Source organism: Mixophyes fleayi, chromosome 9 (assembly GCF_038048845.1).
Source record: "Mixophyes fleayi isolate aMixFle1 chromosome 9, aMixFle1.hap1, whole genome shotgun sequence".
Classification (NCBI taxonomy): Eukaryota; Metazoa; Chordata; class Amphibia; order Anura; family Limnodynastidae; genus Mixophyes; species Mixophyes fleayi.
In genome coordinates, this window is record NC_134410.1 from 132107494 (window position 1) to 132121532 (window position 14039).

General features: G+C 43.8%; 2 protein-coding genes across 2 annotated transcripts; both read left to right on the forward strand.

Annotated features, from left to right (window-relative positions):
- Nucleotides 1-3510: 3510 nt before the first annotated feature.
- LOC142101736 (glycosyltransferase family 92 protein F13G3.3-like) lies at nt 3511-4979 on the forward strand. The gene has a single exon (XM_075186128.1). It carries the CDS (start codon nt 3526-3528, stop codon nt 4816-4818), a length of 1293 nt encoding a protein of 430 aa, XP_075042229.1. The 5' UTR covers nt 3511-3525; the 3' UTR covers nt 4819-4979.
- Nucleotides 4980-10131: 5152 nt separating this feature from the next.
- Nucleotides 10132-12859, forward strand: LOC142101737 (beta-1,4-galactosyltransferase galt-1-like). The gene is made up of 2 exons (XM_075186129.1): nt 10132-10193; nt 11416-12859. The coding sequence occupies exon 2, from the start codon at nt 11436-11438 to the stop codon at nt 12723-12725; it is 1290 nt and encodes a 429-aa protein (XP_075042230.1). The 5' UTR covers nt 10132-10193; nt 11416-11435; the 3' UTR covers nt 12726-12859.
- Nucleotides 12860-14039: the final 1180 nt, after the last annotated feature.

The following is a 14039-nucleotide window of genomic DNA, read 5'->3' on the forward strand; positions in this document are numbered from 1 at the left end:
CCAGACTATCACTCAGTAAGGATTTGGAATAATTTATGAAGTGTTTTTGTGGAAATGTGTATAATTTTAAGGAATGTGCATAGATTTTGCACATGAAAATAGTGACATATGGCATGAGTGCAAACTATTGTATTTTCAGATGGGATGAGCCTGTCATACACGAGAGGGGCATTTTGCGAAATGTGGACTAGATTTTATTTTGCAGGTCAAGATTATTTCACTCCATCCGCCTCTTCTCCCCTCTCCACCTTCGTGTTGCTGTTTCCTATCGTGCCCCTGGGCCATCCTCTCAATTTCTTGATAACTTTGCCACCTGGCTTTCCAATTTCCTCTCTTCTGATCTTCCCACTATTATCATAGAAGAATCAGTAGGCATGTTAAAATCCCCAATTTCTACTGCTGCCTCTAAATTTCTCACTTTCACTTCCTCCCAATGGACAACTTCTGCCACCCACCGTGATGGACACTCCCTGGACCTAGTGTTCTCCCATCTCTGTGACATCTCCAACATCATCAATTCTGTCGCCCAGACCCTCTCTGACCACAATCTCCTTTCCTTTACCCCTTGCACCACCTCTCCCACCCAAGTCGCTCGCACACTGCGTTCTATCAACAGCATTGATCCCATCATCTTTGCGTCCTCTCTCGAACCCTTACTTGCTCCCATTTCTTCCCCATCATGTCCCAACGCTGCTGTCTCTCTTTACAACACCACACTCTCTGTTGCTAATAATACTGCAGCCAAAGCCACCCACCTTCATCTCCACCAATCCAAGCACCAACAGTGGCACTCCCTTCTTACTCGTCTCCTCCAAAAGTGCTCCCGCTCCTATGAATGCAAATCCTGCTCCATTGCTGACTTCATCCACTTCAAATTTATCCTTTATTTCTACTATTCTGCCCTTTCTCTTGCAAAACAAACGTATCTCACATCCCTCGTCTCCTCCATGTCCAATAAACCCTAACACCTCTTTTCTACCATTAATTCTTTACGGTGTCCTCCCCACCTCATCCATGACAGCTCTTGACCTTGCCACCTACTTCAAAACAAAATTGACTTTATCCACAATGATATCTGTTCTCGTCAGTCACCCTTGGTTCCTCCTGTAACTGTGCCTGAGATACCCTCTCTTCTCTCCTCCACTTCTTCTACAACCTGTCCTCTCGATCCTGCCCCCTCCAAGTTCCTCCGCTCCCTCCTTCCAATGCCTGTTGTCACCTTTCTCATCTTTTTAACCTCTCTTTCCACAGGTATCTTGCCATCGGCCATGAGTATGCCCTCATCGCCCCTATTCTCAAGAAACCTTCCATTGACCCATCCTCTATCTCCATCTATCTCCCCATATTTCTACTGCCCTTTGCTTCTAAAATTCTCGAACGGCTTGTCTTCAATCGTCTGACCCACTTTATCTCTTCCCGCTCTCTTTTTGACACTCTCCAGTCTGGCTTCCGTCCCCTTCACTCAACTGACACTGCCCTCACTAAAGTAACAAGCGACTTACTGTAAACTAAGTCCAAAAGTCCGTTTTCCCTTCTTGTACTCCTCAATATGTCTGCTGCTTTTGACACCGTCGATCATTCTTTTCTCCTCACCACCCTTCACTCCCTAGGTATTCGCGAAACAGCTCTCTCCTGGTTTGCCTCCTACCTAACTGGCCGGTCTTTTAGTGTGTCTGCTTCTCACTCTTCCTCCCCCCTCTTCCCTTTCTATTGGAGTCTCACAAGGCTCTGTCCTTGGCCCTCTGCTCTTCTCTCTCTACACCACCTGACTTGGTGAACTCCTTCAATCATTTGGCTTCCAGTATCACCTCTATGCTGATGACACACAAATCTATCTTTCCTCCCCTGACCTCTCTCCTGCCTTCCTAACCCAGGTATCCAGCTGTCTCTGCTGTAAATACCTGGACGTCACAGCGCTCCTGAAACTCAACATCTCCAAATCCGAGCTCATCATCTTTCCTCCTGACAGTGTTGCTGTCCCTTCCAATATCTCCATTTTGGTTAACATCACTCTTTCTCCTGTCACCCAAGCCTGCTGCCATGGAGTCACCCTTGACTCAGTCCACAGCTTTACCCCTCATATCCAGTCCCTCACCAAATCCTGCCACTTCTGCCTCCATAACATTACAAAAATCTGTCCCTACCTTTCTCAGGAAGCAACCAAAATCCTGGTCCATTCACTCATCATTTCTTGTCTCTACTATTGCAACCTCCTTTTCACTGGCATTCCTTTCACATTTTCCGACTTTCAATCCATACAAAATGCTGCCGCTAGGCTCATCTTCCTCTCCCACCGCACCTCTTCTGCTTCACCTGTGTAAATACCTTCATTGGCTCCCTATCCGTTTCAGAATTCAGTTCAAGTTCCTTACCCTCACTTACAAAGCACTTACCAACACTTCTAACCCTTACATCTTTGACCTTGTCTCGAGGTACATACCTACCCGGCCACTCTGCTCTGCCTCTGACCTCCATTCACCTCTCATTACCTTCTCCCATGCTCGCCTACAAGACTTCTGCCGTGCTGCCCCATTTTTTGGAACTCTCTACCTCGCCTCACTCGACTCTCCACCAAACTTCAGTCCATCAAATGCTCACTCAACACTAACTTTTGAAGCTCTCCTAAGGATTCTATCCATCACCTCTTCTTCCTAGCCTGCCATCTCCAATTACCTCCAGCTAGTTCTACTCTCTCTCACCACCCCTCCCTCTAGAATGTAAACTCTTGCGGGCAGGGTCCTCTCTACCTATTGTCCCATATCTGTCTACTAACTCCCTCATTTGTGCTGTCACGTCTTTTGCTGCACTCCGTGTGAGTCCCGATAGCATTACTTTGCACTCAGCTGTGCTACTTATATGTATTACCTCATCTGTGTGTTACTTAACTCTGGATCCGGCGCTACGGAATCTGTGGCGCCTTATTAATAGATATTAATAATAACTTCAATGAATTGGAGAAGGCAAATTTAGGAGGGTGCTCCCAGGTAAGCAAGGGGTCGTAAAACATATTTCTACTCACAAAAGGAATCTTTAGGCCGCTACCTGATCCCCACCATCTTCTTAGAAGCCAATATTGCCAATGACCAAGATGCCCTTTGGTTGGGAAATTTTATTTCTAGACGCATTTTGATAGAAATATAATAGAAACATTCAACTACACAAGTGACACATGCAATACATACAGCCCCTAATTCCACTAGCTTTCATTATTCTTATAAATGAGGCTAAAACAAGCAGTAGAAGAACAGCAGAGATTAGTGTAACTGGAGTAGTACTGATAGGTAAGAAACACTGCACCACCGTCCTAATGTAATTATAGGATCTCTCTGCAAACAGCTTGGCAGGTGACTCAGCACCACTCTATGTGTTACCGTCATTGGAATGTACCGCTATTAAATCCTCTGTTACATAACATAAAATAAGAATAGAAAGCTGGGGCTGAATAGTTGCCTTTTCTAAACCTTTATCATGTTCCTTTATGTGTGTTCTCGTTCTTCTCCTCTAGTTGTTCCACTTCCTGATACAATGGTCAGATTCCCAAGGAAAATCCTAGCATGGATGTCTTTATTACTGGCTGTCGTTCTACTGGGATTTTTCTATACCAAACCTTTGAACATTAATTTTCCTGAGTGGAGATCACCGTGTGCCTGTTGTGGTAGTAGACTAACCACCGATACTATTACACCACTGGGAGACAACCGGACATTTATCATATCCCCGTATTTCGACAACAGAGTACACAATAAAAGTGCAGTTCGTGTTCTCAGCATTATTCATCATGAAGAGGTGAAGGATCTATACTGTTGGTTTTGTTGCACCGTGAACAACTCTGTGGAAGTTTCCAAGGCTGAGATAGACGTACACACTGATCGGTTCGGCTTCCCCTACGGCACAACGGACCTGGTGTGTATGGAGCCACCAGACTGCCACGCCAAGTACCTATCTGTTCATACGTCTCCTTCAGGAAACATGGCACAATTACCTCTGTTCCAGATACAAAATCGAGACGTGAAACCGTTTTCTACCAACTTCACTGTCTGCATTTCCACCATGTATCGGAATTACAATAACGTCTTACAATTCATACAGACCATGGAGATGTACCGGATATTGGGGGCCCAACGGATCATGATCTACCTTAATAACTGCAGCTCACAGGTGGAAAAAGTGATGCAGTACTACATCACAGAGGGTGTTTTAGAGGTCATACCATGGCCAATTCAGCGGTATTTTACAACAGACCATGCATGGCTCTATTCTGCTAATGGCAAGGATATTGGGTATTATGGTCAAATGGCAACACTCAATGACTGCATCTATCGGAATATGTACAGGACCAAGTTTGTGGTACTGATTGATATTGATGAAATAATTTTACCATTCAAACACCAGACGTGGGACCGCATGATGGAAAGTCTTCAACAACAGAACCCAGGAGTGGGGATTTTTCTGTTTCAAAATCACATTTTCCCTCAAACCGTAGCCACTGATGGAAACTTTTCGAACACTTCATCATGGAAGAATTTGCCAGGATTCAATATCCTGCAGTATGTTCACCGTGAACCAGGTGGGAAGTATTTAAAAGCCCAGAAAATGATTGTGGATCCTAGAACGGTAATTCAAACATCAGTACACACAGTTTTAAAACATATAGGGGGTTCTACAGAAGTCCCATTTAAGACTGCACTGATTCACCACTGCAAAGGACCTAAGTATCCTAATGCATCTTTGATTGAAGATAAAACTATCTGGAGATATAATGCTTCATTGATTAGAAACGTTAACAAGGTACTAAGTCAAATAGATTTACAATCGTAGTAACCCAACAAAATGATCATTAGAGTTTCGGCCACCATAGTTAAAGATTTGACATTTCTATCTTTTTATATGAGTGAAAACATCACCCTGAATTCAGGTATTAAATCTTCATATTTTCAATAAGGATGAAACTTTTAGGCAGTAAATCCTCAGTATTTTTGTGAGTGGGTAAAAGTGGGAATACAAGTTGTATATATTATGTAATGTTGCAGTCAATATATTGATTAAACAAATTTACAAAAAACGTAAGAAAATGTTGCATTGATTATTTTACTATGTTGTCAGGTGTCTGTGACATTTTGCACATAGAATGTTATTATTGGGGTTGAAAAGTTTAAACATGATAACAAGCTGATATGGGGGTGTATAGTGAGACAATATAAACCCATATGTGCATTCAATTTGACTTGTGTGTTTAGCTGTCCAAAATGAAATTAACATAGAGCATAGAGGACCAGACTGGCACTGAAGAGGCGCTCTGGCATTCAGAGTGCCAGCCTACATTCATGTGTGCATCTACTTATGCCACAAAGGGTTCTGTCACTCACCGGGTGTCTCACTATTGTGTCTGAGCCGCAGCTGACCCAGGACATCAGTAGGGGCTGAGTTAAGACCATACAATAGCTACAGCCATCGCTGTTGTATTAAAACCAGGTCTGGGATGCTGAGTGACGCTGAACAGCTGTTTTAGAAAACTATTGAGAACCCAGACCAGCCTACTAACAATATCGATATGGCAGAGTTGCCAGTCCAGAGTTGGTGCAGAGTGTGTTTTCCCTGTAGCCGTTCCCCCAGGGAGACATTGTATAAAGTGGGCTCTGCGACAATATATTATATAAACAGTATACATGTCGGGCTCTCATTTAGAACTCATACCTGCCAACTGTCATTGTATTTGGCTGCCTGAGGGGCTGTGGTCTGTCCAGACAGAGGACCTGGTGTCACTTGAAATGGGCGTGGTTTGGGCAGATGTGTCATGTGGCCTATCAGAAATGTTTGTGAATAAAGTGGAATTTTTTCCATATTATTCAACGTGTGCAGTTTTGTAATAATTGCCATTATAAGAGCAGATCAGCAGAAGACCACTGAGCTGATCGGACCCATCAACACGAGCAGCTGTGAATGTTTACTTGTTGTCCTTGCTCCTCCTTCACACACATCCTATTGGCTGTGCCAGCTTACAGCCGCCAGCAAAGTGCTAATGTTATATATTGATGTATGTATTGAGGGACAGTTTTGGTATTCTAAGGACTTATAGGCAATTGGACAAGTGTCCACTGTGAGTGATCCGGAATTGAAGGCAGTACCAGAATAGTAGTCTATTGATCCCTATACTCACTGATCACTGAACAGACCCTTAACATGCGTCGTTTTATGCGTTCACCTTAAACCTGCTGTAAATTCCGCTTTTGGGAACTGTGTCCCCTGTAAAATGCTCTGTGTGACTTTTTTTTTGGGTTATTGGATTCAGATGGAAGGGTCTGTGTAATAAAAGAATTGATATAATGTCCCACCTCCTATCACTAGTACAAAACAACCTTATTCATTTCAATCCTGTTTTTTTGCATAAATTGACGCCATACACTTATAGCTGTGAGGAGACAGCAAGACGGTCTATATATCATACTGCTGTACTGGGATGTTTCTACAATATGTCCCACTGAATAGTAATGCATAAAGAAATCTCCCAACTAGTCGCACTGTAACTCCTCTGCTTACACCGTCATCTCTCCAGGCCCAATATAGGCATTTTCACCTCTAAAAAGCATGTGACCTAACAATATGGATTTTGCTTTGCAGGGTTGCATTAATGTAGCTTTCAAAATTACCATTTGGACTCGTACACACGGTCGTTGGAAAACAATACTTGTTAAAGTGTAGACAAAACCTTGTATATTGTCCATGCTTGCAGCAAAATATCCCAAGAGCTTTCTCAAAGCGTCCTTGCGCTCAGCCCCAGTGGAACATGGTAATACTGGTAAAAACGTCAGAAAGATGCTGCGCTTCCTTAGCCCCCCATCAGCCAGCCTGTGCCCAAAGTATATTTATTTCTAGTGCAAATTTCTGATCAATGCCCTGAAGATAAGTTCTAGTTCAGGGACAACCTCTCCTGTGGAAAGTCCATAAGGGTTAAATCAGACAACGTAACCACAGGGTAATTATATATATATATATATATATATATATATATATATATATATATATATATATATATATATATATATATATTTTGCGTGTTCCCAAAAGACAATGGGTCCAGGTGCTGATAGCGGCACCATCTGGTTTATATCCTATGATCATAGTGGACGCAGGTAAACCCACTAATGTCAAACTGCCGCAGACTCTGCTGTGTCTCTTGGGCTTGACCTGGATTTAAATGTTATAACGTGTCTGCAAACTTACATATCTGAGGCTGTAATATAGGGATGTACTAAAAGGAATGACAGCTTCACTCTGCTGAAAGGAACGCCAATAGTCTTCTATGATAGCAAATTGGAATTTTATGTATATTTTTTAAAAATCTTATACTTCTTAATTATATCTTCCACACACTTATTGCTAAGGTACTTGGTCATGTTTTACATGTAGAATGACGGGCGATTACTATGGAATGACTGCTGTTTTATACGCTGTTATATACCTTGATAGTACTTGGTTTAACGTCAAACCAAATGGTCTTGTGACAAACGGGTGGGGGCTAGCTGTACCCCCCTCCCCCCTGGTTGGGGACAGTACAGGTTTATGTTACACATGGCAGAGTGTATTCATGTAAACAAATATACAAAGAGATTTATTTGCACATTGGAAACCTTAAACACACACACAAAGTCCCCTTCAGATTACTGGTGCACCTATATCTTAAGGGATAAAGGAGATGGGGGGAGGGTTGTACAAGGATCTTTATGTTAAGGGTAATAGGATACTAAATTTTACAAATGACTGGTTCTAAGATATTTTACATTGTGAGCTTTATATGACGTTTTGTGAGCTTGGGATAAACCTCATTATCTCCAGTTCTGAGAAACTCCCATGAGTCTGAATAATGATGGTAACAGTAAAAACATCACATCAAGGTCCCACCTGTTAACACCTATAGGTCCCTGCTTCAATCATTTAAACTTTTATTTTTTTCTCCTGAAATACTGAGGGGACTCTGGGATTGTTTTATGACATGGAAATGTACATCTCACTCCATGTATCCCACTATAGTTATCATTTATTTAGTGCATTCTACAAAATGACAGGTAGAATCTGATTGGTTGCTATAGGCAACATCTCCACTTTTCCAAACCTGCAGTTTAGTAAATCTACCCTCAGGTGTGCAGAGCAGAAAGTTCCAGACCTGTCCCTGCATCCCACAATGCATCATTCTGACATGCGGGCCGTCGGTGTTATCACACCCACTGGTGACTAACGTCTCTGGGACATGTAAATGTAATTATGGCAGCAGGCTGCCTAGGTCTATCTATAGTTCCCTGCAATAAATGGATCCTGCTTTGCATTTTGCAGATCTTCATTGTCCTTTTTATATTGACATTTACTGACCTATTGGGGGTGTTTATAAAGGGCAGCACAAGGCCACAGTCTTTATGGCACTCACATATATGATCACAACCAAAGGCTGCAATAATGCCCATAATCATCTGCTCAGAAATGGTTTTGCACAACCGGATACACTTCAAGGGTTAAATGTGGGGCCCGCCAATCACCAAAAGGGCCCAAGTTGCACTAAATTTCAAAACAACTTTGCCCCCCCCCCCCCAACATCACTCATCCCAACTTGCACCTACATGCGCCACCTGCTTCCACGTGTCACTCAGATCTGTCATTGGCTCCAAACTAGCCCCGAATTCCCTCCACTTGTCATAAAATGCCCCCTCAGACCATCCCAAATGCCCCTCACATCTCCCCCAGCATGTTGTCCCCCTGTCATAATGTCAAACCAGCCCCCCTCCCCCTTCCAGATAGATTTATCAGTCCCATGCTGACAGCACTAGGGCTCTTCCAGGGGACGGGGGGGATCACATTTTAGCCTGGGGGGTAAGACTCAACTCAGCTGCCTATTTTATAGGAAAAAAAAATGCTGGTGACCCAGCCCAAGGTAGTCCCTGGGCTCTTCCCACAACCCTGGGGTGGTGGGTGAGGGGTAATATTAATGGAAATAATGTAAAAATCCATTTTGTTCCAGGTACACTACAGGTCCCAGCATGCCTAGGCTGCTATTAGGTGTTTAGGCATGCTGAAAACTTGCAGTGCTGGTACTTGGGGAACCACAAGTGCCAGCATGCCCTGACACCTAGGGCCCGTTAGCACTTCTGCCTCACAGCACTGGGGTCATGAGTTCGATTCCCGACCATAGCCTTACCTGTGTGGAGTTTGTATGTTCTCCCTGTATTTGCGTGAGTTTCCTCCGGGTGCTCCGGTTTCCTCCCACACTCCAAAAACATACTGGTAGGTTAATTGGCTGTTATCAAAATTGACCCTAGTCTCTCCCTCTCTGTCTGTCTGTCTCCCTCTCTGTCTGTCTGTGTCTGTGTGTGAGTGTGTGCCTATATTAGGGAATTTAGACTGTAAGCTCAAATGGGGCAGGGGCTGATGTGAATGAGTTCTCTGTACAGCGCTGCGGAATTAGTGGCGCTATATAAATAAATGATGATGACGATGAACCAAGGAAAAATGTAAATAAAACATGAACTTAAAAATATATTTTTGTTAAATAAAAACACCCCTACACTGCCCTCATTCACCCTCTAGTGCTCACCTAGCTACAAGCTCTGTAATACGTCCAGGGATCCTGGGCTTGGCAACTTAAAACATCCTCATAAGCATCGCAATATTAACTGCTAAGAGCTCCAAGTGCAAACGATCTCCATTGTCTCAGCCTAGGTAAAGGATTATTGTCCACCAAGTCCTGTATGATAGTACGTCACACAAGGGGGTCCCCTGCCCTTTGTGTGTGTTAAGAGAGAGCTCTTTGTTTAATTACAGAGTTCTACCTCTCTTGTTTAACCAAAATCTGCTGTGTAGCCACAAAACAAATCCGTTCCTAATTATATCAAGACTGGCTCATCTGCTTTCTGTGAAAAAGACCAATCAGGTAGGTCCTGGGACTCCTCAGAAGGACATTTATCACTTCAAAAGGCAGCTCCTTAAAACAGCAAATTGTCATTCACTATCAGTGATGGCTAAAGTCAGGCTCTGCCAGGAGGAAGGGAAGGGACAATCAGTTCCTGGAGTACTGGCCTTGTCCAGGTCAAAGCGGAGAGTCGGTTACCCGAGGCCGCTGCCTTGCTGGTAGCCTGAAAGGAGAGCGCGTCGGGAGTCCCAGGAGAAGTTTGGATAGACAGCAATCCCTGAGAGTGGCTAGGATACTGGTGAGTTATTATACCCTGTATGTTGTCTGTGCCAGACTGTAGTGCTATTTGTTGCGGGTTATTATTTAAATATTATTATTGCCGTTTGGGGCTATCATTTTGTTACATAAACCTATTTTATTGCCTGGGTGACTTTGAACCTTGGTTGCGTACAGGGTCGGCCAGCTGTGCGGCACAGAGCGAGCGATACATTAAGCCCGGTATCCGCACAGACGACACAATAGAAGTGTATTTGTGGAAATTTGTCTGATTGTAAGGAATGTGCATAGATTTAGCTCATGAAAATAGTGACACCAGAGAAGTTTTTCGCTGAATGCAGACTAGATTTTATTTTGCAGGACAAGATTATTTCAATGAATTGTTTTATTGGAGAAGGCAAAATTAGGAGGGTGCCCCCAGGTTAGCAGGGGGCCGCAAAACATATTTCTACCCACAAAAGGAATCTTTAGGACGTTACCCATACTTGCCAATTTGTGAATGTTGCCCTCGGGGAGATCCCAGAGGGGAGGTGGGTGTGTGATGACGGAGGGGATGGTGCTTCATGAATTATGTCATTTTGCCCCCTGCGGCGGGTGGGGCCAAAATGACACAATTCCCTGAGAATGACATCATGGAGGCTCCAAATCCTACCCCCTAGTGGGCAGATGTGGGAGAAAGCTCTGGTCTCCCGGGAGCTACCTGGATTTTGGGAGTTTCCTGGACATTCCGGGCGAGTTGTCAAGTATGACGTTACCTGATCCCCACCATCTACTCATTGCCAACGGGACACATTTTTGCTGCTTTCAAAATGCACTTAGGGAGGGAAATTTCATTTCTAGACACTTTTTGATAGATATATAATAGAAACTATACAAATGTGACACAAGCAATAACTACAGCCCCTATATCCACTCACTCTAATGACTAATCTAACATATAAATGAGGCTAAAACAAGCAGTAGAAGAACAGAAGAGATTAGTGTAACTGTAGTAGTACTGGCAGGTAAGCAACACTGCACCACCGGCCTAGTGTAATTATAGGAGACCTCTGCACACAGCTTGGCAGGTGACTCAGCACCACTCTATGGGTTACCGTCATTGGAATGTACTGATATTAACAACATGTAGCACCACCTAGTGGCTGAACATAATATTGGAGTAGAAAGCTGGGGGATGATTAGTTACCTGTTCTAAACATTTATCCTTGTTCCTTATCATGTGTGTTCTTATTCTTCTCCTCTAGTTGTTTCATCTCCTGATACAATGGTCAGATTCCCAAGGAAAATCCTAGTATGGATGTCTTTATTACTGACTGCCTACTTTCTACTGCGATTTTTATATACCAGAATTTTGACCACTCAATGGAGATCACCGTGTGCCTGTTGTGGTAGTAAACTATCCACCGATACTATTACACCACTGGGAGATAACCGGACATTTATCATATCCCCGTATTTCGACAACAGAGTACACAATAAAAGTGCAGTTCGTATTCTCAGCATTATTCATCATGAAGAGGTGAAGGATCTATACTGTTGGTTTTGTTGCACCGTGAACAACTCTGTGGTGGTTTCCAAGGCGGAGATAGACATACACACTGATCGGTTCGGCTTCCCCTACGGCACAACGGACCTGGTGTGTATGGAGCCACCAGACTGCCACGCCAAGTACCTATCTGTTCATACGTCTCCTTCAGGAAACATGGCACAATTACCTCTGTTCCAGATACAAAATCGAGACGTGAAACCGTTTTCTACCAACTTCACTGTCTGCATTTCCACCATGTATCGGAATTACAATAACGTCTTACAATTCATACAGACCATGGAGATGTACCGGATATTGGGGGCCCAACGGATCATGATCTACCTTAATAACTGCAGCTCACAGGTGGAAAAAGTGATGCAGTACTACATCACAGAGGGTGTTTTAGAGGTCATACCATGGCCAATTCAGCGGTATTTTACAACAGACCTACAATGGCTCTATTCTGCTAAAGGGAAGGATATTGGGTATTATGGTCAAATGGCAACACTCAATGACTGCATCTATCGGAATATGTACAGGACTAAGTTTGTGGTACTGATTGATATTGATGAAATAATTCTGCCATTCGAACACCAGACGTGGGACAGCATGATGGAAAGTCTTCAACAACAGAACCCAGGAGTGGGGATTTTTCTGTTTGAAAGTCACATTTTCCCTCAAACCGTAGCCACTGATGGAAACTTTTCCAACATTTCATCATGGAAGAGTTTGCCGGGGTTCAATATCCTGCAGTATGTTCACCGTGAGCCAGACAAGGGGGAAAATGCAAGTGGCCGGAAAATGATTGTGGATCCTAGAATGGTGATTCAAACGTCTGTGCACTCAGTTCTAAAGCGAATTGGGGGCTCTATGAAAGTCCCAATTAAAACTGCCCAGGTGTACCACAACAAAATGCCTAAGTCACCTATGACATCTTTGATTGAAGATAAAACTATCTGGAGATATAATGCTTCACTGATTAGAAACGTTAACAAGGTACTAAGCCAAATAGATTTACAGTCATAATAACCCAACAAAACGGTCAGTAGAGTTTCTGCCACTATAGTCAAAGACTTGGCATTTCTACCCGTTTCTATCAGGGGTTAAACATCACTCTGACTTCACGTATTAAATCTTCAGGTTTTCTATGAGGATGAAAATTTCAGGCAGTAAATCCTCCATTTTTTGTGAGTGGGTAAAATTGATAATATAAGTTGTATGTATTTTATAATGTTGCAGTCAATTTGTTATTTAAACAAATTACAAAAAACATAAAACATGTTGTATCATTTATATTACCATGTTGTCAGGTGTTTGTGATATTTTGCACATCGAATGTTATTATTGGGATGGAAAGGTTTAAACATTATGAAGCTCATATGGGGATGTATAGGGAGAATATAAACACATCTCTGCATTCACTTTCACTTACCTGTTTAGCTGTCCAAAATGTAATTAACGTAGAGCATAGAGGACCAGACTGGCACTGAAGAGGTGCAGAGTGTGGATTACCTGTAGCCGTTCACCCAGGGAGACATTGTATAAAGTGGGCTCTGCAACAATATATTATATAAACAGTATACATGTGGGGCTCTCATTTAGAACTCATACCTGCCAACTCATTGTATGTGGCTGCCTGAGGGGCTGTGGTCTGTCCAGACAGAGGACCTGGTGTCACTTGAAATGGGCGTGGTTTGGGCAGATATGTGATGTGGCCTATTCTGTTTCTAATCGGAGATGTTTGTGGATAAAGTGGAATCATTTCAATACTATTCAACGTGTGCAGTTCTGTAAGCGTCGCCCCTGACACATCCCTCGACATGTCCCCTCACGCATCTCTCACACCTCCCCCACATGCCCCTTCACATCTCACACCTCCCACACATGCCCCCTCACGTATCTCTCACACCTCCCCCACATGCCCCTTCACATCTCACACCTCCCCCACATGCCCCCTCACGTATCTCTCACACCTCCCCCACATGCCCCTTCACATCTCACAACTCCCCCACATGCCCCTTCACATCTCACACCTCCCCCACATGCCCCCTCACATCTCACACCTCCCTCACATGCCCCCTCACATCTCACACCTCCCCCACATGCCCCCTCACGTATCTCTCACACCTCCCCCACATGCCCCCTCACATCTCACACCTCCCTCACATGTCCCCTCACGTATCTCTCACACCTCCCCCACATGCCCCCTCACGCATCTCTCACACCTCCCCCACATGTCCCCTCACGCATCTCTCACACCTCCCCCACATGCCCCCTCACATCTCACACCTCCCTCACATGCCCCCTCACATCTCACACCTCCCTCACATGCCCCCTCAC

Excerpts from the sequence above, each read along its gene's own strand:
- LOC142101736 (XM_075186128.1), top strand. The coding sequence starts at position 3,526 with ATGGTCAGATTCCCAAGGAAAATCCTAGCATGGATGTCTTTATTACTG.
- LOC142101737 (XM_075186129.1), top strand. The coding sequence starts at position 11,436 with ATGGTCAGATTCCCAAGGAAAATCCTAGTATGGATGTCTTTATTACTG.